Source organism: Danio aesculapii, chromosome 17 (genome assembly GCF_903798145.1).
Source record: "Danio aesculapii chromosome 17, fDanAes4.1, whole genome shotgun sequence".
Classification (NCBI taxonomy): Eukaryota; Metazoa; Chordata; class Actinopteri; order Cypriniformes; family Danionidae; genus Danio; species Danio aesculapii.
The window spans coordinates 43459552-43485126 of record NC_079451.1 but is presented as its reverse complement, the minus strand read 5'-3'; the positions used below and the strand labels follow the sequence as shown (position 1 = coordinate 43485126).

Here is a 25575-nt window from a genome sequence, read left to right as displayed (position 1 = left end):
CATGTATTTGCGTTTACATGTTTCTACATACTCTCACGCTGATATTTTCTCAGAATAGCTCTGAATGACAAAACCATGTTTTATCGCAGTTGATAAAACCATGAATTTTATAATTGTAGACGTGTTAACCTGTGTCTACAAAGTCACACACGAGCTGAGATTTTGCGGTGTGTGCGTTACATACTACGTCACTTCCGGTGTATGGTACATTCCCTTTTCGTAAGGAATCTGTAATTGTAACTTTGTTTTGGGACTTGTAAAAGTGTTTTGCATTTTTTTAAAAAATTTTCTGAAATGTAAATTTGTTTCGTCCTTGCTAAAAAAGTTTTTCCTCTGTAATTGTGTCTTTATGATAGGTAAAAATGTTTTTCAAAACGAAAATTAGTTTTGAGATTTGTAAAAGTGTTTCACACTTTGTAATATTGTTATGCACTTCCCGGCCACCATAGTACGATGATCAACATCTGAAAAAATAATTATAGTTAAAAAAAAGAGAAAAATAACAAACCATATATATATTATGTTTTTTTTAAACTCGCTTTATATTTTAAACTCTGACAACAGGCTGAATGTTTCATATCTTAATATTTTTAAAGATATGCTGTGTTTATTTAAAAATTGTAGTATCCCATAGTTCTTGTATTTTTTTATATATTTTTCATTTATTTATTTTTTTTAGGGATTTTCACCTTTATTGACAGGACAGCGGAGATTTACAGACAGGAAAGTGTGGGGAGCAGAGATAGGGGTAGGATCGGCAAAGAACCTTGAGCCGGGAATCTAACTCGGGTCGCCGCGAGCACCCGGGTGCTATGTGTCGACGCACCAACCACTAGGCCATCGGCGCCGACTTTTATTTTTTAAATAAATGACATTTTTAAAGTTTTGGTAGAAGGCGTGTGTTGACTCGAGGCCAAGTGCCTTAGTGTCCCACAAGTGTCGATAAAAAGCTATATCGCCCTGCTACGAGTGTGACATTGTGTTTATACAACAGTTCAACAACATACTCGTGTGTATAAAAAAGAACATCAAACACGAAGCGTCTCAATCTCTTTTTGAGAGGAACTACGTCCAACATTCATACACATCTACAGCTGACGTCAGAACAGCAGAAACCGTTACTAATTCACCAGTGTCACTTTAGAGTTAGTATTTGAATGATTCTCTAACGTAATGACAAAACAGGTGGTTTTATTCATATTTTAAGATAAGGCTGAACAGCATGAAATGCCGTCTACAAAGATTTCTCAGTTTTTTCTGTTGCAATCGGGAGATCACAATAATTAACCCTGAAAAAGCCAAAGCAAAGCAAACACTACAAGATTATTATGGTATAAATACAGCACTACAACATACAAAAGAGGGAGATCGACTTACATAGTCACTAACCTGTTTCATAATGATCTGATGAGCTGTAGTTTGAAATTTACGCTGAATTTTTCTCCCCTAAGGACTTATTATGTGGTCTGTGTCGCCATCTTGTGGCGGAACGTCAACTGTTTTTTGCTCTGCTCAGTACAACAGGCTGATGGATGCCAATGCAATGAATCTCCTAATTTATGTATTTAAATAGGCACTGTCCTTATAAATAAACTCCGTAGTTATAATTTAAACAACTACATTCTCACCTAATAAAGCCTCAAAAGTACATTGTTGTCCAACAGCTGTAATTTGCCGAACTGTTGTGAGTTGTTTAGTCTTTCTTCAGTCCTAGTGTGGGTGGAGTAATACACAAGGGTAAAAAGGGTGAACGAGTGCTGATATTGCTTTAATATCTCATGGCAATCAGCCAATCAAATTCAAGAACCAGATAGCACTGTTGTATCTATATTTATATTTATTGTATTTTTTTGTCCTTTATTTCCTACTAGACCTTCTATTTATGACATTTTAGACGATATTTATTTAGACTTTCATTTATGACATCTAAAATCAGTCCCTTCAATGTTTTCCCATGATTCTTGAGATAAAATAAGAATCATACAGGATTTTTGTGTATTTTTAACAATAAAACACAATATTTAAAGCAAATACTGCCAATACTTTTGAGGAAAGCATCACAGAATCAATCATTTTAGGCTACAAATGTATATTTTAAAAACATGTCCCTGCAAAATCCTGGAGAATTTTTTTTGAACATGTTTTACCTTTCAAGTTCACATTTAAGGAAAGTGTTGAACACAAGAGAGTGTCTTAATTTGGTTTTATGTGACTATTATCCACCCTTTCTCTTACCCCAGAAGCAAACATATTTGTTTAGCTTGTTGTGAATTTAAGATTTATGTAAGCAAATAACTTTTGAATGTCTGTCATGATTGGCTAGTCTTTGCATGCAAATGTAGTTTCCTAATTTCACATTGTGAATCTCTGAATGATTTGGTAAGAACTAAACATTCATTTAGGGAAAATCGTCTTTTGGTCGAACCCCGCACGTTTTCAGTGAGTTTGCATTCCTTAACGCATGACTTCGCCAGATTATACGACTTCCCATTGTGCCGTTCGCAGCTTTGCCGTTGTCCGCGGCGTCCGACCGCGAGCGCATTGACAGCTTGATGAATTAGGCCTGACACTTGCCAAAATAGCCGTCCTGCTTGCCAGCTGCCAGTTGAGCGTCTACACTCCGTTAATTGAATTGGCAATTTGTGTAACAGTACCTGCCCCTGAGCCTTTGGTGGAGCCAGGGACCGCCATTTAGCTCCAATAATCCAGGACTAGGGAATAAGAGGTCTGAGCTTCATGAGAAATTATTGCAGATTTGAAATGACAGTCCGATGCCTTGCTGCCAATTTCCCATTCAATGAGAAATAAATTAACAATAGCAATAATGTTGACTTATAAAAGTGAAAGTTAAATTGACTTTCTAATAGCACAAGCGATTTGAAATTGCCAGCGCGGCCAGTAACAAATTGCATTTATTGCCGTCTTGCAACCAAATGCTGTTTGCGGGTATTGAGGACTAGCATTACATATTGAAAGTGTCAAATGGAAAGCAATATTGTCTTATAATAAAATACTATTAGTTTATATCAGACACATTCTGTCCATTTGCATCTTTGCAAATTCATGTGTGAGTCAAGGACACTTTGACAAAATACCAGCACTCAGTCAGTTCTGTATGTTCTACTGATAACCATGCAGGACCATTTTTAACCATGCTTTTCTTCTTGAATGTTTGCCATTGTCGTTAAAACACACTGTACATCTAAAGAGCTGTGCATTTTCTGTTTGTGTTTAAGGTATAATTATAATATTTATCTATTTCTTTTTATTTTTATTTTAATAGTAGACAGAGTTTCTTGAAATGAATGATTCAAAGTCTGACACATAAGTTGATTACCTAATAAAGTGGCCGGTGAGATTATATAATAACTTTTCTACATATATTATCTGCATAATGTGACTTCTTTCTACATATACTAACCAGATTAAAAGCAAAAAAGTAAAACATATTAAACATAAATTATCATATTAAATATATATAAATATATATATATCTCGTATATTTAATATATATATCTCGTATATTTAATATGATAATTTACTTTTTTGCTTTTAATCTGGTTAGTATATGTACAAAGAAGTCACATTATGCAGATAATATATGTAGAAAAGTTATTATATAGTCTCACCGGCCACTTTATTAGGTACACCTGTCCAACTGCTCGTTAACACAATTTTCTAATCAGCCAGTCACATGGCAGCAACTCAGTACATTTAGGCATGTAGACATTGTTAAGATGATCTGCTGCATTCCAAACTGAGCATCAGAATGGGGAAGAAAGTTGATTTAAGTGACTTTTTACATGACATGATTGTTGGTGCCAGACGGACTGGTCTGAGTATTTCAGAAACTGCTGATCTACTGGGGTTTTCCTGCACAACCATCCCTAGGGTTTACAGAGGGATGGTTGTGTCTGAAAAAGAGACAATATCCAGTGAGTGGTAGTTCAAGGCAAATGCCTTGTTGATGCCAGAGGTCAGAGGAGAATGGCCAGACTGGTTCCAGCTGATAGAAAGGCAACAGTAACTTAAAAAAAACACTTGTTACAACCGAGGTATGCAGAAGAGCATCCCTGAACAGATCAGAATCAAAATTTGGCATCAACAAGATGAAAGCATGGATCCATCCTGCCTTGTATCAGCGGTTCAGGCTGCTGGTGGTGTTGTAATGGTGTGGGGGATATTTTCTTGGCACACTTTGAGCCCATTAGTACCAATTAAGCATCGTGTCGATGCCACAGCCTACCTGAGTATTGTTGCTGACCATGTCCATTCTTTTTTGACCACAGTGTACCCATCTTCTGATAGCTACTTCCAGCAGGATAACGCACCATGTCATATAGCACTAATCATATCAGACTGGTTTCTTGAACATGACAATGAGTTCACTGTACTCATTTGGCCTCCACAGTCACCAGATCTCAATCCAATAGAGCACCTTTGGGATGTGGTGGAATGGGAGATTCGCATCATGGATGTGCAGCCGACAAATCTGCAGCAACTGTGTGATGCTATCATATCATTATGGACCAGCATTTCTGAGTAATACTTCCAGTACCTTGTTAAATTTATACCACGAAGGATTAAGGCAGTTTTGAAGGCAAAAGTGGGTCCAACCTGGTACTAGGAAGGTGTACCTAATAAAGTGTTCGGTGAATGTATAGAAAGTTAGTAGTACAGTATATGTATTATATGTAGATAATATGTAGTACAGTTAGTAGTATATGTAGATAGTATATGTAGTAGAGTTAACAGTATATGTAGTAAAGTTAGTAGTATATGTAGATAGTATATGTTGTAAAGTTAGTAGTATATGTATATAGTGTGTGTATCTATATTGAATTGAATTGAATTGAATTGTAAGTCGCTTTGGATAAAAGCGTCTGCTAAATGACTAAATGTAAATGTAAATATATATATATATATATATATATATATATATATATATATATATATATATATATATATATATATATATATATATATATATATATATATATATATATATATATATATATATAGAAAAGTTAGTGGTATATTATGTAGTAAAGTTAGTAGTATATGTAGATAGTATATGTTGTAAAGTTAGTAGTGTATATATATATAGTGTGTGTATATGTGTATATATATATATAGAAAAGTTAGTGGTATATTATGTAGTAAAGTTAGTAGTATATGTAGTAAAGTTAGTAGTATAAGTGTATATAGTAAATATAGAAAAGTTATTAGTATATCTAGATAGTATATGTAGTAAATTTAGTAGTATATGTAGATAGTATATGTAGTAAAGTAAGTAGTATATGTACATAGTGTATATATAGAAAAGTTAGTTATTATAAGTAGGAAAAAAAGAGTTTCTTGTTAAGAGAATTCTTTTTAGACATTGAAAAAAGTGTAAATTTTAGTCAGCTTTTACTAATCAGTTTAAATCTGTAAAAATCCTTAATGAATGAATAAAGATTAGTTTTTTTTACTGTTAATGCAAGCTAAACACTAAAACGAGCAGTGAATTTGACTTTTTTTTTTACTTTAATCACACCATATCCTACAATTATATTTTCAATTGTTAACTTCACTTTTGCGTTAGTATATATCAGACACATTCAGTCCATTTGCACTTTGACAAAACACCAGCGCTCAATCCTGTATATTCTACTGTATTGAGCAGGCATGATGTATTTGCTTGCGTTTGCGCTGCAATATATTTGTGTGTGCTCAATCTGGCGTGGCAGGAAGCTAAACTGGAGGAGATGTATTATGGAGAATCATGGCCGGACAGACATTGTGTTGCCTCTGTGCTCCCGCCAGCTCTTTATTCATATATCATTTGCGTCACGAGCAAAAATGAAGCAGATTAATAGAGCATAATTCCTCAGATCAATATGCAATTATATTCATCTCTCTGGCTGCTCAGGCAGAGAAATGGAGACGCAGCCGTACAGTCTCGCTGCTGGATGCTATTGAGTGGACTTAAAGCAGCAGACATGGGAATCATTTAAAGAGGCCTTATGATGGTATGTCTAGCTTTACATATGGAAAGTGTCACATTGTAAAGCAAATTGCACATTTCATATGTTATGGCTTACTGTATTGAACAAGCATGATGTATTTGTTTGATTTTCTTCTATATTATATTGAACGGATGTAATGATTGGACAGCGTTCAATATAGTTAAGGGGTATAATAATCATATAATGAGGCCATTTGTAATCCAGGATAACAAAACCAGTCTTACAGTATGTTGCAGTGGTAAATTGTTGGTAATCGCCAAACATATGTTGGCCAAAATATATGCTTTATGAAAAAAATCATTTGAATATTATAAAGATCATGTTCCATTAAAGGTGCAGTATGTAGGTTTGACACCCAATGGTTGAACTAGGTATTGCATTCCTGGATAAAACACATGCAAGCGCAGGTTGCCAGATTGAGCACCAACAGGAGTGTGCCTGCCTATCAAACCTAAAGGCTGATTTGATTGTGTTCTAAATAAAAGCAACAACACACAATAGAAGGCATATTTTCTTATAAAAATGAGTTTTTGGCCATAACCAACATTCGAAATTTACATTTTAGAAACTAAATTTTAGAAATTGATATCTATATCTTGCCGCTGAACAACAGAAAACTTTGACAATGATCACTTCAGGTACACCTCATGTGCTTTATTCAGTGTTAAATGCTAATAATGTGAGTTTGAATGGCATTTTACAGGACATTTATTGCCATACTACTGAAAGCAGCAGCAGACGGTTCACCTCAGATCTTGAAAATGAAATAAATTGCTTGAAATTGAACTTCAGAACTGTGACTCTGAGCAAGGCAACACATATCAGTGATTCAGCATCTACATTTAATAATGTTAAAGAGGTTTCATATGTATTAATTAGATTATAAACCTTACCCTTTCGCTAATTGCAGTAAGGGCACTATACTGTATTTAATTTTCTGTCGTGTTTCGTGCAAACAGCCAAATTGCTAATCACTGGAAGTCTCGTCAAGTAGTGTGTTGTTAGGACACGGGGTTATAATGTAATCCGCTCAACTAATGTTTTCGTTTGTAATGTTTATCTTATTTGCTAATTAATAACCTCATGTGGAACTCTGAATCTGCGTCTCATTTCAGAGGCTGCTACTGTCCACCGGAGGTTGCATTTCGGTCACGGGCGCATGCTTTGAGAGTCTTTCTGAATGAATGAATGAAATATGCGGTTTTCCAACAAGGCTGAAATATAATTGGCTAAATTGCTAGTGGGTGGGTTAAAAAAACAAAACAAAGATAGCAGTTTTGGCACATAGCTCACATTTTCAAAGCGGAATAAGGGGTCGATCCCACCGAACTTGCTTTTACATTCTAAAAACGGGAGGCGCACCTCACTGTCTTTTTTTTCACTAGGCAATGACTGAATCAGCTGCCTTTTGTGTGAGAGTGTTGCGGTCGATGTTTTTATAATTGTAATATTTATTAATATTGTGATATTCAAGATTTGTAAAGCCATATGGCTCTGGATAACTTGAAACAGCGACCGCTAGTATCTCCTCCATTTTTAAAAGTCTCTGTAGTCGTCTTAACAAACACTGCTTTCACCTTAACAGAAACCCTGCCTTTTCTGACATTTGATTGGAGAATGAAACAGACGCGACTGACGTAACGCGCTTTTTCCGCTTAGAGTTGACTTTTTTCAACTACAAGCGCACTGCGCACAACGGCAAAAAACGCAAGGTGCAGCAGGCGGTTAAACCGCTAGGCGCACAGGGCACATAAGCAGCGCACAAAACGCTCGCGGTCGTTTGTAAATCCTTCAAAAAGGGTACCTCTCAACGCAAAGAGCATTCTGTGTGATCGGCCCCTTACTGACTTTAGCATTGTTTTTCAGATAAACAAGAATGTACACTTAACATGTTTCTTAAATATCTGCAAACATATTATGGTATTTTCATGTTGGTATTTTTGAGTCATAAACTTTCAAACAGCACTTTGAAGTTGTTTTGTAAATTTCCTACTCAACTCAATTTTAAGATGTCTTTGCGAATGAAATTAAACAAATACATTTCTTTATTATTTTTCATTATAACTTAATTTTGCACTCTCTTTACTGCTTTGTTAAAGGACCGTTTTTTATTTTAATAATTTAAACAGTATTCTTTTAATTTTACAGTGTCTTTTGTAGTGTTGCACGGGACTTATTTTTATTTATTTTAATGTAAATTTTATATTATTATCATTGCAAATTATACAATGTCCTTATCTCATTATTTAATGCATGGTTTTTTAACTTTGCTACATTATTAGAGTTTTAAAAATTGACAAAATAATAGTAAAAAACTGTAAGATGCCTACTGTAAATATATCAAAGCTCAATTTTGAATTGATGTGATGACATTTTTGGGGTCTAGAAACCTCTTTACCCTTTTATAAATCTGCTTTTGTTTTTGTTTTTGAAGTCAAAGCAATGCATTATTTAAGTTTGTGTTGATAGATATGTGTAAGCTTATGATTCAATATACGACAGATGTCCTTACAGAAGCTAATCTGTGGTTCAACATGTTCACATTTTTCATTATGAAGCCGCTGAGTTTATAGTTTGAAAAGCTCCTCAAGGTCAAGGAATTTAGAGGACGTGTGGCTGATTTCTTTAGTGAGGATCCTCGTGTGATGAGAGCTGTTGTCTTGAGATCTGTCTTTAAGCACTGAGAGGAGGGTAATTTGCCGCTGGTCAAGTAACCTCTTAACTTTGCTTTATTCTTCATCGACTTCCTTAAACTGCAGCTGTTTGGTGGTTTATATCAGTGATACTGAACATTATATGTGGATTTCAGGCGGGTTATGTTGTGTTTGTGTTATTTTAAATTATTTTAAAAGTCATTTTCTGTGGGACGACTTTGGGAATGAAATGAAAGAAATGCATTTATTTATGCATGTATGGATGGATGGATGTGTTTATATATATATATATATATATATATATATATATATATATTTATTTATTTATTTATTTATTTATTTATTTTATTCTCACATTACTATGTTGTTACATTATAATTTTTTTGATTTTAAAATGTTTTTATTTCAAGGCTCAAGACTAATTTATTTTAATATTAATTTATATTATTATTGCATATTATACAGTGTGCTTATTGCATTATGCAGTTCATCGCTTTTGCACTGGCTTCATTTTTCGAATAGTATTTTATTTTATTATCTTTATTTTATTTAATTTTAATGTGTAATGGGAATAATCCATATACTTAAAAAAATCATATTCAGTTTTATTTGCATTTGTGTTTGTTGCCAGGTGTAAATTTTTATATTTATAGATATATTAAAACATTCATATTCCGTTTTATTTACATTCAGATTTGTTGCCAGGTGTACATTTTTATATATAAATGTATTAAAACATTCATATTCAGTTTTATTTACATTCGTATTTGTTGCCAGGTGTAAAGTTTTATATTTATATATATTTAAGCATTCATATTTAGTTTTGTTTACGTTTATATTTGTTGCCAGGTGTATTTTTATATTAATATACAGTTAAAGTCAGAATTATTAGCCCCCCTGAATAGCTTAAGAGGGCTAATAAATGGCTTTAAATGGTTCATTTTTATTTTAATTAATTGTATTTTATTTTATTATGTATTCTACTAAAAGTAATAAAATAGGTCAATTTAATTCACTCATTGTTTTAATTACATTTCTGTTTGTTGCCAGGTGTAAATTTCATCCCAATTTGTGTTGCCAAACCTTTTCAAACATAATTGTACCAAAAAAATCTGACCGGTTGCCTTGACCATGTGTGTGCGTACGTTTGTGTGTGTGTGTGTGTGTGTGTGTGTGGCTGTGTTAAAGTGTTGTGCAGGACTTATTTGAAATCATTTTAATATTCATTTTATATTATTGCTGCTTTTTATACAGTGTCCTTATTGCATTATACAATGATTTTTGATTTTATTTGATTATTTTTTAGTACTACATTAAAATATTAATGTAGGTAAATTTAATTCACTGTTTTATTTGCATCTGTGTTTGTTGCCAGGTTAAAATTTTATGCCTATTTGTCATTTGTCATTTTCAACTTATTTGTACAAAAAGCTCTGCCGCTTTGCCTTGACCGCGTAAGTGTGTGTGCGTGTGTATGTGTTAATGATAGAGTCACACAGTGTTTGAAGTGCAGGTATGTGTGTGCGCATGATTTCTGTGCTGTTCCTCAGGGTGTAAGAGCTCCCTCTGCTGTGCGCTGCGAGCCATCATGTCCATCCCACCGGCTCGGGATTGTTTGCATTTCAGCAATGACCCCTGTGTGCTCCAGGGAACGGGGAGTCCAGCCTCCAGCGCGAGACCGCTCCTCCAGGGCGCACACAGGGCTCAGCGCTGAAAGCATTACCGGAGGGGAGAAGCATGTTTACCCAGTTTGAGTCTCTCTGAAGGACAGAGGTCTTACGTCTGAGTCGCGCCCCCCATCCGCCCCCCCTTTCTCACCTGGGGCCTCAATGTCCTCCAGTCCCCTTCCCGAACGGCACGCCATTGTTTGCTGCTGGTCCTTGAGAATCCTTAATGGCCGTTCAGCACTTTATTACATCATTAATTGCACTTAATTCAGCAACATTACCCCGACGCCTGGCTAGGCTTGGAAAATTAAGTACGGAGCACTTTGTTATAAAATTCTCTATAATGAGCTCTGGTGGGACGAGGTCTGTTAAGTTGGAAATCACCCCAGGCCATTTTTTAGCAGAGCCTGAGCCGACTTTAAAGTTGGAAACTTGGATGGGGGAAAAAAAAAGTGCCCTGAGGGCGCTGTTCTCCGGGTGCTTTGCAGCTCAATGGATGTGGCGATATTAGTCCTGCTATAAACAGCAGGCTTTGTTGCGCTGAATATGCAGAGGGGAGCCGTTGCGAGGCTTTGATTTGCATGTGTGTATTTACAGTACCGGAGGCTTAGTATTATTGGGGCGGAAGTGTTTGTTCAACAGTTTACCATATCTGTTTAAAATCGCACACGCCGGATTCCTTCTCAGCAGTGGTTTGGATTTAAAGCGCCCCTATTATGCTTTTTTTTCCCTGAATATTACCTTCTGTGCTTTGTGTCTGTTTGTGAAAGTGAAAGGTCTGCAAAGTTTGAAAGTGCTTGATATATTAAGTTATTGTCTTTTAAAGGGGACCTATTGTGCCCCTTTTTACAAGATGTAAAATAAGTCTCTGATGTCCTTGGGGTGTTTATGTGAAGTTTCAGCTTAAAATACCACACAAATAATTTGTATAACTCTTTAAAACTGCCCCTTTTAGGCTTTGATAAAAATTGTGTTATTTTATCACTTTAAATACAAATGAGATTGTGCTCCCTGCCCTCTTTTCAAAAGAGGGTGGGGCTACCAATGATAATGTGTCAGCATAGTGGCAGATTCAAACCACAACTAATGTTACTTCTGTGGAAAACTGAAAATGTCATAAGAAGTGGCTCAGAGGAAGGTCGTCTATTGAGGCTATAGTGTTCAATTCATTCAATTCATTATTTCTATAGCGCTTTTACATTGTAGATTGTGTCAAAGCAGCTTAATATAGAAGATTATAGTAAATTGAAACTGTGTCAGTCCAGTTTTCCGAGTTTAAATTCAGTTTAGTTCAGTTCAGTGTGGATTCATTCCCATGGCTGTTTATGCTAATGAGAGACAGATCATCACTTATGGGTGGGGCTTTCCCCCTCTGATGACATCTACAAAGAGAAAATGTCAATCAAAGTATTTAATAGCGGATGGGTGCTTCTCACTCAGGGCTGTTTATGCTAATGAGAGACTGGTCATCACTAATGGGCGGCACTTTGTCCTTCTGATGACATGTACAAAGAGAAAATGTCAATCAAAGTGTTTAATGGCGCACGGCTGCTTCTCACTCAGGGCTGTTTATGCTAATGAGCGCCTGTTCATCACTAATGGGTGGGACTTTGTCCCTCTGATGACATGTACAAAGAGAAAATGTCAATCAAAGTGTTTAATGGCGCACGGCTGCTTCTTACTCAGGGCTGTTTATGCTAAAAAGAGACAGACTGTCACTAATGGGCAGGACTTTGTCTCTCTGATGGCATGTACAAAGAGGAAATGTCAATCAAAATGTTTAATGGCGTCGGCTGCTTCTCACTCAGGGCTGTTCATACTAATGCGAGATAAATCGTCACTAATGAGTAGGAATTTGTTTCTCTGATGACATGTACAAAAAGAAAATGTCAATCAAAGTATTTAATGGCGTTTACTGCTTCTCACTCAGGGTTATTTATGCTAATGAGAGACAGATCATCACTAATGGGTAGGGCTTTCGCCCTCTGAAGACATGTACAAAAAGAAAATGTCAATCAAAGTGTTTAATAGCGGACGGCTGCTTCTCACTCAGGGCTGTTTATGCTAACGAGAGACAGATCGTCACTAATGGGCGGGACTTTGTCTCTCTGATGATATGTACAAAGAGAATGTCAATCAAAGTGTTTAATGGCATTGGCTGCTTCTTACTCAGGGTTATTGCTGCTAATAAGAGGCAGATTGTCACTAATGGGCGGGTCTTTATCTCTCTGATGACAAGTACAAAGATAAAATGTCAATCAAAGTGTTTAATAGCGGACAGCTGCTTCTTACTTAGGGCTGTTTATGCTAATGAGAGACAGATCGTCACTAATGGGCGGGACTTTCCCCCTCTGATGACACGTACAAAGGGAGAATGTCAATCAAAGTGTTTCTTCAGACTATTTTTATCAAGTGTGATCAATAAAAAATAAAATCAATACATTTTTACCATTAGAGTCTGGCTATGTCCACACACTGTTGCCACACAACTGTGTTTAAACCCCTTTAAAAGTGATTTTTTTTCATAATAGGTGCCCTTTAAATCAGGAATATTTTCAGGAATATTGCAGCTCTAGCATGTGCATACATATGTAACACATTCGCATAATTCCAGCCTCTTCATTGGCTGCCGTGAACAACATCTACTCTTACCTTCAAATGCTTGAGCTGGTTTTGTATTGTTGAAACACAAAACCAGCACAAAATCTCCTCTTATAATCACTTAAGCTGCTCTATTAATATCAACAAATGTGGTATTCGATCATATTTTCAATTTGTTGTTTATGATTAGAGAATTCATGAGGATGAGCATATTGTAGGGCTTAAATCAAACTATGCTATTACATGCATACATAGATACATACACATGAAGCACTTGCATACACATACAGTTAAAGGCAAAATTTGTAGGCTCCATGTACAATCAGATACATACAAATGTGGATGTAAGTATAAGGATGTGAATTTATTCACTGACGCTCAAGGTGATTTGTCGTCATTTAGCAGTTGTTACCTTGAAATGCAGCGACTGACCAATTAGAATAGAGTATTCCAGACAGCCAAGTAATAAGATCTCATAATCACCTATAAACTTCTCAGTAGAAGCATCCTATATATATTGAACCTGTGATGAAGGTTGGGGTGGATCATCTTGTTCTTCTACAGACAGTGTGTGTAAGTATTAGACACTGGTGGCTCACGCTGTGTTTTTCTCCACAGCGATCGGGTCCCAGCGGCGGCGGAGCCCCAATGCTATGGCCTCAGACATCTTTGAGCCTCACCTCGGCAGCCACATCCTGCAGGTAAGAGGAAATTTAGACTGTCTCTGACCATGCAGAACACACCCATGCTGCAGTTTGCCACTGATTTGAGATCAGCATTGCGGGTGGAGATCATAGTAAGCTAATTATGTAAATGCACACACGCTGAAATGTAATCAATGTGATTCTTAATAAGAAAAGCCAGTTGTTTTCTTTGAATTTTTTGTTTTCTTAAAGATTATTTTCATATTCTGTACTTTATATTTATTTATTTATTTATTTTGTTGTTGTTGCCTTTTCATGAACAATTTTTATTATGGCCTTCGAGTATTCTTGTAATGATTTATAGATTTGGCTGAGCCCTGGATTTTGCATATTGGTTTAATATCATTTCATGGCTAAAGCAAGTTGTTAATGGTCAAAATGACTTTTGAATGTTATGTTGAAGTTATGTCACTTAGACGTTTCAGTCATTTTAGTTTGGCTTTATGGTTGCAAATGTGGCTTAACATCTGTTATTTTTTATATTTTTTTAAACAAACAAACTGTTTTTTATTTTAGTTAACTATAATAACAATGAATCTGTCTCAAATAAAAATCCCAATTTGTGAATTATTATATTCTGAGCAAAATAAGTTAACAACAGCTTTCATGAGTTCATAGGAACTTGAACTTGACTTAAAGGAATTATGAAATGTTCTGTATTATATTATATTATATTATATTATATTATATTATATTATATTATATTATATTATATTATATTATATTATATTATATTATATTATATTATATTATATTATATTATATTATTTAATATTAGATTAGATTTATTATATTATATGTCATTATATGTCATTATATTATATTAGAATAGATTAGATTAGATTTATTATATTATATGTCATTATATTATATTATATGTCATTATATTATATAATATTATATGTCATTATATTATATTATATGTCATTATAATATATTATATTATATGTCATTATATTATATTATATTATATTATATTATATTATTTTATATTATATTATGTTATGTTATGTTATGTTATGTTATGTTATGTTATGTTATGTTATGTTATGTTATGTTATGTTATGTTATGTTATGTTATATTATGTTATGTTATGTTATATTATATTAGATTATATTATATTAGATTATATTAGATTATATTATATGTCATTATATTACATTATATTATATTATATTAGATTAGATTAGATTTATTATATTAAATGTCATTATCTTATATGTCATTATATTATATAATATTATATGTCATTATATTATATTATATTATATTATATTATGTTATGTCATGTTATGTTATGTTATGTTATGTTATGTTATGTTATGTTATGTTATGTTATGTTATATTATATTATATTATATTATATTATATTATATTATATTATATTATATTATATTATATTATATTAGATTAGATTAGATTTATTATATTAAATGTCATTATCTTATATGTCATTAAATTATATTATATTATGTTATGTTATGTTATGTTATGTTATGTTATGTTATGTTATGTTATATTATATTATGTTATGTTATGTTATGTTATGTTATGTTATGTTATGTTATGTTATGTTATATTATATTATATTATATTATATTATATTATATTATATTATATTATATTATATTATATTATATTATGTTATATTATATTACAACTATTACATATTTCAAATTGGACTTATTTTTATCAAGGCCTTTTTTTGTAGTCTCTCAATGGTAAATATTCATAAGTAACTCATAAAAATCCAACAGCAAAAATCCCATTTCCTACAGCTTCTTCCCATTCTTCCCACAGTCTTCACTGACCAGGATGAATGAAATCCTCAGCAGATGTACTAATGTGTGTGTTCAGAGATTACAGGTCTGTTGTCTCAAGACATACGAGCTGTTTAGCATGTGAGCAAATGAAGGATGACTCTACCTTCATCTTTGGAAAAGATCAAGGCGGGGGGAGTGGGGGGTATGGGGGGTCATTTTCTTATTTCACCAGCTAGAGAGAGAAAAAAAAGAACATGCTTAGCCACACAGCCAATGTCCTTTCAAATGCGTCTTAATGACACAGAACGAAAAGCGCAATTTATACCAGTCACCTGTGTCAAAAAAAAGCGGATTAGGGATATTTAAATAGCGGTCCGTCGGTCCCCGGACTGCCAGCTCTATTCCCTTACGACAGGTTAAGTGTGTGACAGCAAAGCGGAAATTTATAATTAACACCAATACCAGGCTGGAAGTCTGTCGAGGCGTGGCCTTTTCAAGGAAGGACTTGTTCCTGGCAAATTGTCCCCATTAATCTTCAGCTTAATTGATTGTGAAAAGTTTTAGGATGACATTTTCAAAAAAAGAAAAAGCATGCTCGGCTGGTGATTGATCTGAAGAAAATGAACTAATAATGGATGCAAGGCAGTCATTAGTTGTTGAGCGCCGAGGCTAATTTTAGACAGCTTAAAGCGCGTTTGATATCGCTTTATAAAGAGGACAAGGGGGAGAGCTGCTTTCACCTGCGAATCGGGGATAAATATACAGCTGAAGTCAACATTATTAGCCCTTTTGTGAAATGTAATAAAATATATTTCGCATGTGATGTTTAATGGAGAGGTTTTTTGTGCAATTTTAAATATACTTCGTTTAACAACTAATTACTAGTTTCTTTAGTTTTATAATTATTTTGCAAGATAAACTACCTGTCAAAAGTCTTGTCGACTACCCAAGTTTTAAGTACAACAAATAATAACTTGACTTCTAGTTAATCATTTGGCATCAGAAGTGGCTTAAATGAAAGGCAAAGACCTCTAGATTATGCTTATTTGACCAAAATAAAACATGATCATGTCTTGATATTTAATGAGTTAATTAGGACAGTAAGGTCTGACTTTGCTGAGACAATAGTCTTGTCACTTAACAGAAATAATGTAACTCCCATGAGCTTGGAGGACTGCATTCATACATCTCTGCAATGACTCAAATCACTTATTAATAAAGTCATCTGGAATGGCAGAGAAAGCGTTCTTGCAGGACTCCCAGAGTTCATCAAGTTTCTTTGGATTCATCTTTAATACCTCCTTCATCTTACACCAGACATGCTCAATAATGCTCATGTCTGGTGACTGGGCTGGCCAATCCTGGAGCACCTTGACTTTCTTTGCTTTCGGGATCTTTGATGTGGAGGCTGAAGTATGAGAATAAGCAGTATCCTGCTGAAGAATTTGCCCTCTCCTGTGGTTTGTAATGTAATGGGCAGCACAAATATCCTGATACCTCAGGCTGTTGATGTTGGCATCCACTCTGCACATCTCTCGCATACCCACATACTGAATGTAATCCCAAACCATGATTTTTTCTTCATCAAACTTGACTGATTTCTGTGAGAATCATGGATCCATGCGGGTTCCAATAGGTCTTCTGCAGTATTTGATGATTGGGATGCAGTTTAACAGATGATTCATCAGAAAAATCTACCCTCTGCCACTTTTCCAAATGATCAACTAGAAGTCAAGTTATAATTTGTTTCTCTTACAACTGGGATTGACGACAAGACTTTTGTCAGGTAGTGTATAATAAATAAATAATCTTTTCGTCAACAATATTTTGCATACTAAGGCAGTCACTGTATGTATCTCATCATATCAATGTCCTCTCCATACCTGTAAACCCTCCCATTTTTCACAGGATTCTCTCATATTTTACAGTTTTATCCCGCTATCATCCCCATAAGGTATTTTCCTGTATTTTTCCCGTATTTTCAGTCTTTCTGTGAAGGGTGGCAATAAACATTAAAGAGCCGATCCTCCCTATACGCAACCCATACCACCGAACCACTAGGGGCCACCCCTTTCTCTTGAATGCGAGTCTGTTCTGTGCTTTTGTTTTATTTAGGCATGAAAACACTTCGAAATAAATATAATCATAAATAGTAATCCCTTATTATGGTGAGCATATCCCTTATTTTCACATCATAATGTTGACAGATATGGTCTTCTCATCTTCGTCGTGTCTTAGACTTGGAAAAAAGGTTGTCAATGAACATTTTTCGTGCTTATTTCTATTAACAAAATAACACATTTGTCAATCCATACAATTGATTAGCTGTTTTAGTAAGGTATGAACAAAACAAACAAAAAAAACAGCTGTTGTGATGCTCTCCTTTATGTCATTTGCAGTTATATGCAGTTACATTGAAATTAATAGTTTGTCACAAAGTACTTAGTGCAAATTCAGGGTTTTACATTGTACTTATGATTGATTAATACCTGCATGTCATTGCATCTGTAATTAATTTCTGTAATTACATTGTTGATCAAAACCTGTCTCTAACCCTATCGTATCTTCTCAATAATCAGAAGTCTTCTGCAATATTATTATAAACACATTGTATTTATTCTTTTGATGCACATACATAATAGTTAAGGCCACCTAATATAAAATGGGATCATTACAATATTGTTTATTTCTGGCTCAACTAGGGATGCACCGATACCATTTGTTTGGAACTGATCCAATCCCAACACCAAAATTCTGAGTATCGACCGATACAAATCCGATCCCGATACTGTGAAGTTTTTTTTATTTTTTAAACACAAAACAGTTTTAATAGTTCTGGTGATAAACTCAAATAATATATTTTCTTTAGGAAAAATAACAGACCTATAGGCCTACTGTATATGACAGACGACACAATCTAACATAAAACATGATGCTTGCTGTAAACTAGGCTACATTATTTGAGCATTCGTTTCGACATTGATCTGTTGTGGTCAAGCTTATGTTTCCTTTTTTAGTATTAAGATTTTTCTTTGAAATCTGTAATAGGCTACAACTATTCACCCTAATCGTTGGTAAAACAACCAGCCTTTTAGCAAAGCCTGGTATTTTCCTGCAGGTTTAAAGCAGACTAAACTTAACTGTCTGAGGCCTGTTTTACTTAATAAACATTTCCTGGCCTAAACTCACCACGAGTGAGACGGAGAAACTAAAAGCATGTCTGAAAAGTTATTTTTTGTCTGAAAAAATTATCTTTTTGAAGCGAATGTAGTTTGGAAAAATTTGTTGGTTATTTTAATGTATTTTTTGTTGATCAGTTATCTACAAAAAAAAAAAAACGAGAACATTTGAGGTGAAGTTCAAAACAAGGTCTGCTTATGCTTCAGCGCACAAAATGACAAACAGGTCTGTTAAATAAAATATTAATATAAATAAAATCTGTGAAATATTCACAGTTTCAGAGTAATTTTATGTTAATGACAATCCCTATTGCGCTCACCAGTTTCAATTTTATTAATTTATTCAACTACTTTGACCACAATGAGCCAGGCTTTACAAACTGTTCGCAGCATTTAAAGTATTCCCCTCTGAAGAATAAACTCAGTTGGAAGGATGAGAGAACAGAAACTTATTGTGAGAATCATTTTACGGATCGGCGCATGTCACGTCTGCGCAGGCGGTGTGTGAATAAAGCGCTGAGACACAGCGCCCAGCTCTCCGATATCCGGACACTTCCAAAACAGCAGCACAAAGGGAAGAAATCAGTGCGCTGAGGATCTGTCCAGTGTATTATTGAGCCTTTTCAATTTAAAATTTCAGGTAGGTCTACTTTGTGTGTGAAGAGCAGGTGATCACCCTCTCCAGTGTTGCGAATGTGATCTGCTGATCTAACAGACACAGCGCAACATGATTTAGAAACAGCGATGAACTCCTTGCTGCAGGTCAAAATTAACCCATTTATTGCAAAACTAAATGCATTTCTCCACTAATTATTTATATTAACAGGAACAAATAGTCTTGAAGAAAGTTTTTCGTGTTGTTATGTGAATGAACAGAGAATGATTGACAGGGGCAGCAGCAGGAAGCGCTGAACTGAACATAAATTTGCACATGAATATTCATCTCTACTTCACATTAAACTATAGAATGGCTTCAGAACATTTAGCGATATAGTAGGCCTACATGGCAACTTTCTTAAGACAACTTTAGTAGGGCTGGAGCGGTAGATTTGTTTTGTTTTGCTTTGTTCCGTGATTGGTGGGATTTTCAATAATGTGGTAATGTCGTTTTTCTCTGCATGTGTGATATGCTGTTAACCAGATTGTTTGGAAAAATAAGTAAAATTCATGAAAACAGATTGTACATGTAAACATATGGAGAAAATGAGTGTGAGTTTGGTCATGTGTGGGTATAGCATAGATAAGTTGGAAATGTGTGCATGTCTTACAGCAAGCTTTATAGGTTGCATACGTCAGATTCGGCCTCCTTCAGAAGTCAGTGATAGTGACTATAATATATAATAACTATAATAGTGACTATAGTTCATTCATTAAACTATAGAATGGCTTCAGAACATTTTGGGATATAGTAGGCCTACATTACACATTTCTAGTGCCTGGTAATAGGCTACCTTTGTGGCTTTTGTTGGCTTTTAAATTACACAGAATATAGCATATGCGCAAGATCAGATTTGGATCAGTACCGGCTGGCCGATACCTGATCCAGCAAAAATATGCAGTATTGAACCGATATCAGATTCAAGTATCGGGATCGGTGCATCCCTACACACACAGACACTATACATACTCTTAAAAAGGCAAATTTCTAGTACATAGTAGAGATTGGCAGATACTGTAACACCTCCACAATCATTGTTTTTGTGACTGTACCTTTAAGATTCTCTGTGTGTTTAAGTACTCTACGTATCTCCCAGAATAACATCTCTCTGTCTGCCCTGAGGGTGTTGCGGTCCTGGTGGTATCAGAACGGGCCCCGCCGTCGCTCGCGGGCCACAGAAATGACCGTTACGTCCACTCCCACAGCGCATTGTCATTTGCGTGGGCAGCGGGCCGGATTGATTCAGACAGCAGCGCTAGGTCATTAGCGGAGAGCTCAGAAGTCCTCTGTCAAAAACGCTCCACGCTTCCGCCCAGCTAAATAATAGCATTTATATCACCCAGATCATGCTTAGCAAGAGATGAATTATAGATGCAGGGTTTGGTTTTAAGAGCTTAGCTGTGTGTGAAGGGCACTGACGCACAGCACTGAGAGGACCAACCTTTGTCCGCTCTGCTTTTTTTTGGGAGGGAGATAAGACTCGTCAGTAAATTAGCTGTGAGTTAATGGATAGTTTACAAAGCTGCTAAATGTTTATGATCATGCATGTTTTGGAAGGCACCATATGGCCTGACCTTGACCGCCATCAGACGGGCAGTGCTGAAAAAAAAACACCACAGAGAGAGAGAGTGTTTTTATTACGCTGGTCCATTTTAATCTGTAAAAATGTGGATGATTATTTGAAAGGGAGTTGCCCAATAGGGCCCAGAAATAATTTGGAGGGTTAAAGGGATTGTTCACACAAAAATGTACTCTCCATTTACTCACTCTCAAGACAAATAATAAGAATATACTGTATTTTAATATATTTTTTGGAGTTTGAATATCATTATTTGATTCTTTGAAATATCAATAGTTCAATATAATTGATTGATTCGTTTGATTCATGAAATGATTAATTGGATTTACATTATTTTTAAGGTAAGTGGTTCCAACTATTTATTTGGGCTGAATTTAAACAAACAAATTAAGTTGAGCTTAACAAAATATAGGCCCAATCCCATTTCTACCCCTTAGCCCTTCCCCTTACTCGCGTGATGGGGTAGGGGTGTCCCAATTCTGTTTAGCTTGAAGGCGTAGGGCTAAGGGGAAGGGGTAGATTGAACTGAGATTTTTCAGGACCACATTTCCCAGAATACACCAGCAACAACAGTAGCGTAGCTGCACCCGGAAGTCAGGAGATCCTCAAATTAGTATTTTTTGTTATTATTGTGAATTTTTTACTACAAACAAGCACATGTTTAATATATTCATAACCGCGTTCATGTTTTACCGTCATCTTTTTATAAAAAAAATGCAACGTAAAAAACCGTAAAACTAAATTTTACGATCTATAATTCCTAATAATAACTCCTGTACAGCAGTCTCACAACATTCTGACACTTGTTGACACTCTAATACCCTGTCAGAAAAGTCTAGTGGCTGGGAATGGGCTTTTTACAGTGTCTGCTATAATGTTAGTGTTGTTTTTGTGTGTTTATATAGATGAATATGGCCACTGTGTAAATGCACAGTATAGTTAGATATTACTGCCACATTAGATCGTTATGATAACATAATATATGCCTTCAGTGATTTCCTCAAGATAAATACCAAAAAATAACACAACTGGACTAACTACGGCAGTCACGATCGTCCGATCTCATATGAAGCAAGAGATCAAGATGACATACTGTATGATGGCGTGTGCAGGTGTTGTGGTGCTGTCCCATTTCTTAGGGGTAAATTTTGAAGCCCTTCACCTTCACACTATCACTCTATTTCAAGGGCCAAGGGGAAGGGGTAGGGCTACAAAATAGAATTGGGATTGGGCCTTAATGTGTTTGTTTAAATTCAGCCTATAAAAATAGTTTGCAACCACTTACCCTAAAAAATTTAGTAAATCTAATCAATTTTTTCAGTGTATTGTGAATACTTTAGTTTTGCTCAGAATGTATTTCTGCTATCAGTTACCGTCGCATTAACAGTTTATTATTTTGTTGAATGCAGTCGTATTCATTCGGAAATGTAGCTTAGTAAGTGAAGCATTTTTTGAGATGTTTAGTGGTTTGTCCACTTAATAGCAACATAGGCTCATTCTGAAAACGTAGCCCTGAATACATTTCTGGAGATTGTGAATTATGTAGCCAGAAGTACGTATGGCTGCATTTCGTCTTTAAAATGAATGCTATGGGGAGGTTTGATGCTGTTCCTTTTCTCGCTTATACCAGCTGACCGTTTACCTCCATGTGGACAGCTTTCCCGCTGCTACCGGTTTGTCCAGTTAGCACGCCATGTTAGTTGGCAAAATTGAGACGCAGAGAGGAGTTGACCATGATGATGGGGTTAGAGTCCGGTGAAGAACGGTTCCAGAAAGCAGGTAAGACAAAAACCAAAAAATAAAGTAAACAAGTACAGTAAATAACAGGGTGAGAATGTGGTGAAATCTGAAAACGTTGTAAAAATCAGGCGAGGGCTTTTCTTTTTCTGGATTGCTTTTGAAAATTGCTCACAGGTTGGGTTTAAAGAAGTGGGTAGGCGGGTCAATCGATAAAATTGGCTGGGTTTAGGGAAGGAGGAGGGTGGGTCAGTTGATTGGTCAGTCAGTCAAACAGTCAGTCAACTGCGGCCTCTGGTGGCCCCAACAGGCACGAATGGCACTCGTGAGAGAAATTTGAGATATGAAAAAGCGTACACAGCGGCCTCTTGTGGATTCGCGAAAACAAAAACTGCAAAAATACATACCTCCTGGGACATATTGCACGGCCTCCAGAAATGTATATAGAGGTACGTTTTCAGAATGAGCCTGTGTTGGGTAACATATTATTTAAAAGAAGAATTAACATTACGTCTCCAAAGCCCCCATATAAATAAGAGACTATTAACTAATACAACCTTATTGTAAAGTGTTACCATTTGAAAACATAGTCTAACTAGGCAAAATCTTCAATAAACACAAGGGTGGAGAAACCATGAATAGCAGGCGATCCATTTCTGTGGTGTTTTCTGCAGTTCTGCGGGTGCCGATCGCTCTCTCTTTTGGACGTCCGATGTTTTTGCATGCATAATAGGGACGCGCCAGACAGCATGTCAGAAACTTTCTGATCTTCACTGAGCAAATTAACAGCGCTGTTGTTTATTGCTTATCAGTGCTTTTTGATGTGTGTTAGTGATAAAGGATTGAGGAGCGTTCAGAGACACTGATCGACAGGGAGCCTTAATTACTGCTGGCGCCGGTGTGTGAGTGTGTGCGTGCGCACCTGTGGCGAGCGCCGGGGTTGACAGGACACCAAACGCCTCTTAATATGTCTCGCAGCTTCAAGTTGCAGCACTCAATCTTTCATCAACTCCTTGTTTACTTTCTTCTCTTTCGTTCTCTCGTTTGTTTGTTTTGTAGCGCCGTCTTTGTTGTTTTTGGCTTGTTTGTGATAATAGGGCTTGGATTAAAAAAGAGAAGAGGGGAGGGGGAGGGGGGGTAAAAAAAAAAAAGCACAGACACTTTGAAAACCCTTCGATCTTCACACCGGAGGAAAGCGCAAAGACGGCGGCTTTAGAAATGACAGCTGTTTACATTTGCATAACATCAAGGCGGAGCGAGGCGGTGTCTTTGAGCCCGTCTGTGTGCAGCTGTCACCGGCTGTAATCGCAGGTTGATTCGCGGTTCACAGGAATCGCCATCACGCTTCTGCGGAGATCAGGTAGAAGGTGGCAGAGAAAAGAAAATAACAGGCGGGGAGGGTGTTCTTCACCTTAAAGCTCCAGACATAGAGGTCCTCTCTTACATGCAGATGCTCTTAGGGACTTTAAGACTGGGACACACCAAGTTGATGACAAACTGCTAGCACAGACCAAACCCAACTGTGTTGTCGTCTTGGATTGGCTGACATCTGGTCCAAAAAGTTTCCTACACCAAACGGACAAAAACCAACTGAAACTGCCAGTACGTGTCTTTCCGTAGACGTGGGGGGGGCAATCTCTGTTTTCTCGTTCATAATCATTTCAATCAGTTCATTGTCAAATATGCAACATGGGCTCATTCTGAAAACATAGCCATATATATATATATATATATATATATATATATATATATATATATATATATATATATATATATATATATATATTTATATATATATTTCTGGAGATCGCGAATTATGTAGCCTGAAATATGCCTTTCGTCTTTAAAATTTCGTCTTACCTTCGTATGGAGCTGCTATTACCAGTTTGTCCAGTGGCTCACTGCTTACATTGGACTTGTGACGTGGAGCCGAGTTGACCGCTACAGCAGGGTTCGAGTCTGATTCCAGAAAGCAGGTAAATTAATAAACAAGTAAATAACATCAGACAAACGTAGTAAAAATCAGGCTGCTGCGAGGGCAATCCTTTTTCTGGAATGCTTATGAAAACACTGTCGGTTGGGTTTAGGGAAGTGGGTAGATAGGGGTGTCGGTCGGTCAGTCACTTAGTCATCAGTCAGTCGACAGCGGATTCTGGTGGATTTACGTGAGAGCAGCAGGTGCAAAGGGCACTCGCAAGAGGCCTCTGGTGGATTTGTGAAAACAAAAACTGCAACTATACATACCTCCTGGGATATATTTGGCGCTCTCCAGAAATGTATATAGGGGTCAGAAAATCTGTCATTATTTGCTCTCCTTGTTAACAACATGTTAACAACATAACGCATTGGAGATTGGAGAGCTGCAACAGATGGGTTAATGTTCACTGAGTTTGAGCCTGATTTTTTATTTTTTTTTTTTTGTGCTCATTCGGCTACAGAAGGCTACTCATTGATTTATTCACTAGTGGCCCGAGGTAAGTTTAAATGATTTAAAATAAGCAGCAATAAAGGAATAATTAATCTAAAGCAACAACAAACAAGATATTTCTTATTTTATGAACCTTCTTGTCTTTGAAGAACCAGGATTACTACGTCTGAACAGTGGACACCTGGAAAATGTAAATAATGAATAATAACAACACCAACAACAACAACAACAAAAAATACATAATTGTTAATAATAATTATTATTGATGATGATGATAATAATAATAATAATAATAATAATAATAATAATTATTATTATTATTATTATTATTATTATTATTATTATTATTATTATTATTATTATTATTATTATTATTATTATCCTATTTCATACATTAAAATGCAGTTTATTAATGTATGTAGACTGTTAAAACAATAAGTGTTATTTCATACCAGAAATGCTCATGACATTTTAGAATTTTATTAATTTTCAGTTAATTCAGTTCAGTTAATTTAAGTTTTATTTTATTCCATCAGAAAATAATAGAGTACATTTGAGGAAAAATGTTTGTGTGTATTTGTGGTTGTAAAGGA

The 25575-nt window shown here is 35.6% G+C and overlaps 1 protein-coding gene across 3 annotated transcripts in view; it reads left to right on the top strand.

The window, feature by feature from the left end:
* The window catches only part of LOC130244215 (neuronal PAS domain-containing protein 3), a 620066-nt gene that overhangs the window by 296339 nt on the left and 298152 nt on the right, over positions 1 to 25575 (top strand). For all 3 annotated transcript variants that reach the window (XM_056476532.1, XM_056476531.1, XM_056476533.1), the window contains exon 4: positions 13552 to 13634. In XM_056476532.1, the coding sequence (XP_056332507.1) occupies positions 13552 to 13634 (83 nt within the window). The remainder of the gene's footprint in view (positions 1 to 13551; positions 13635 to 25575) is intronic.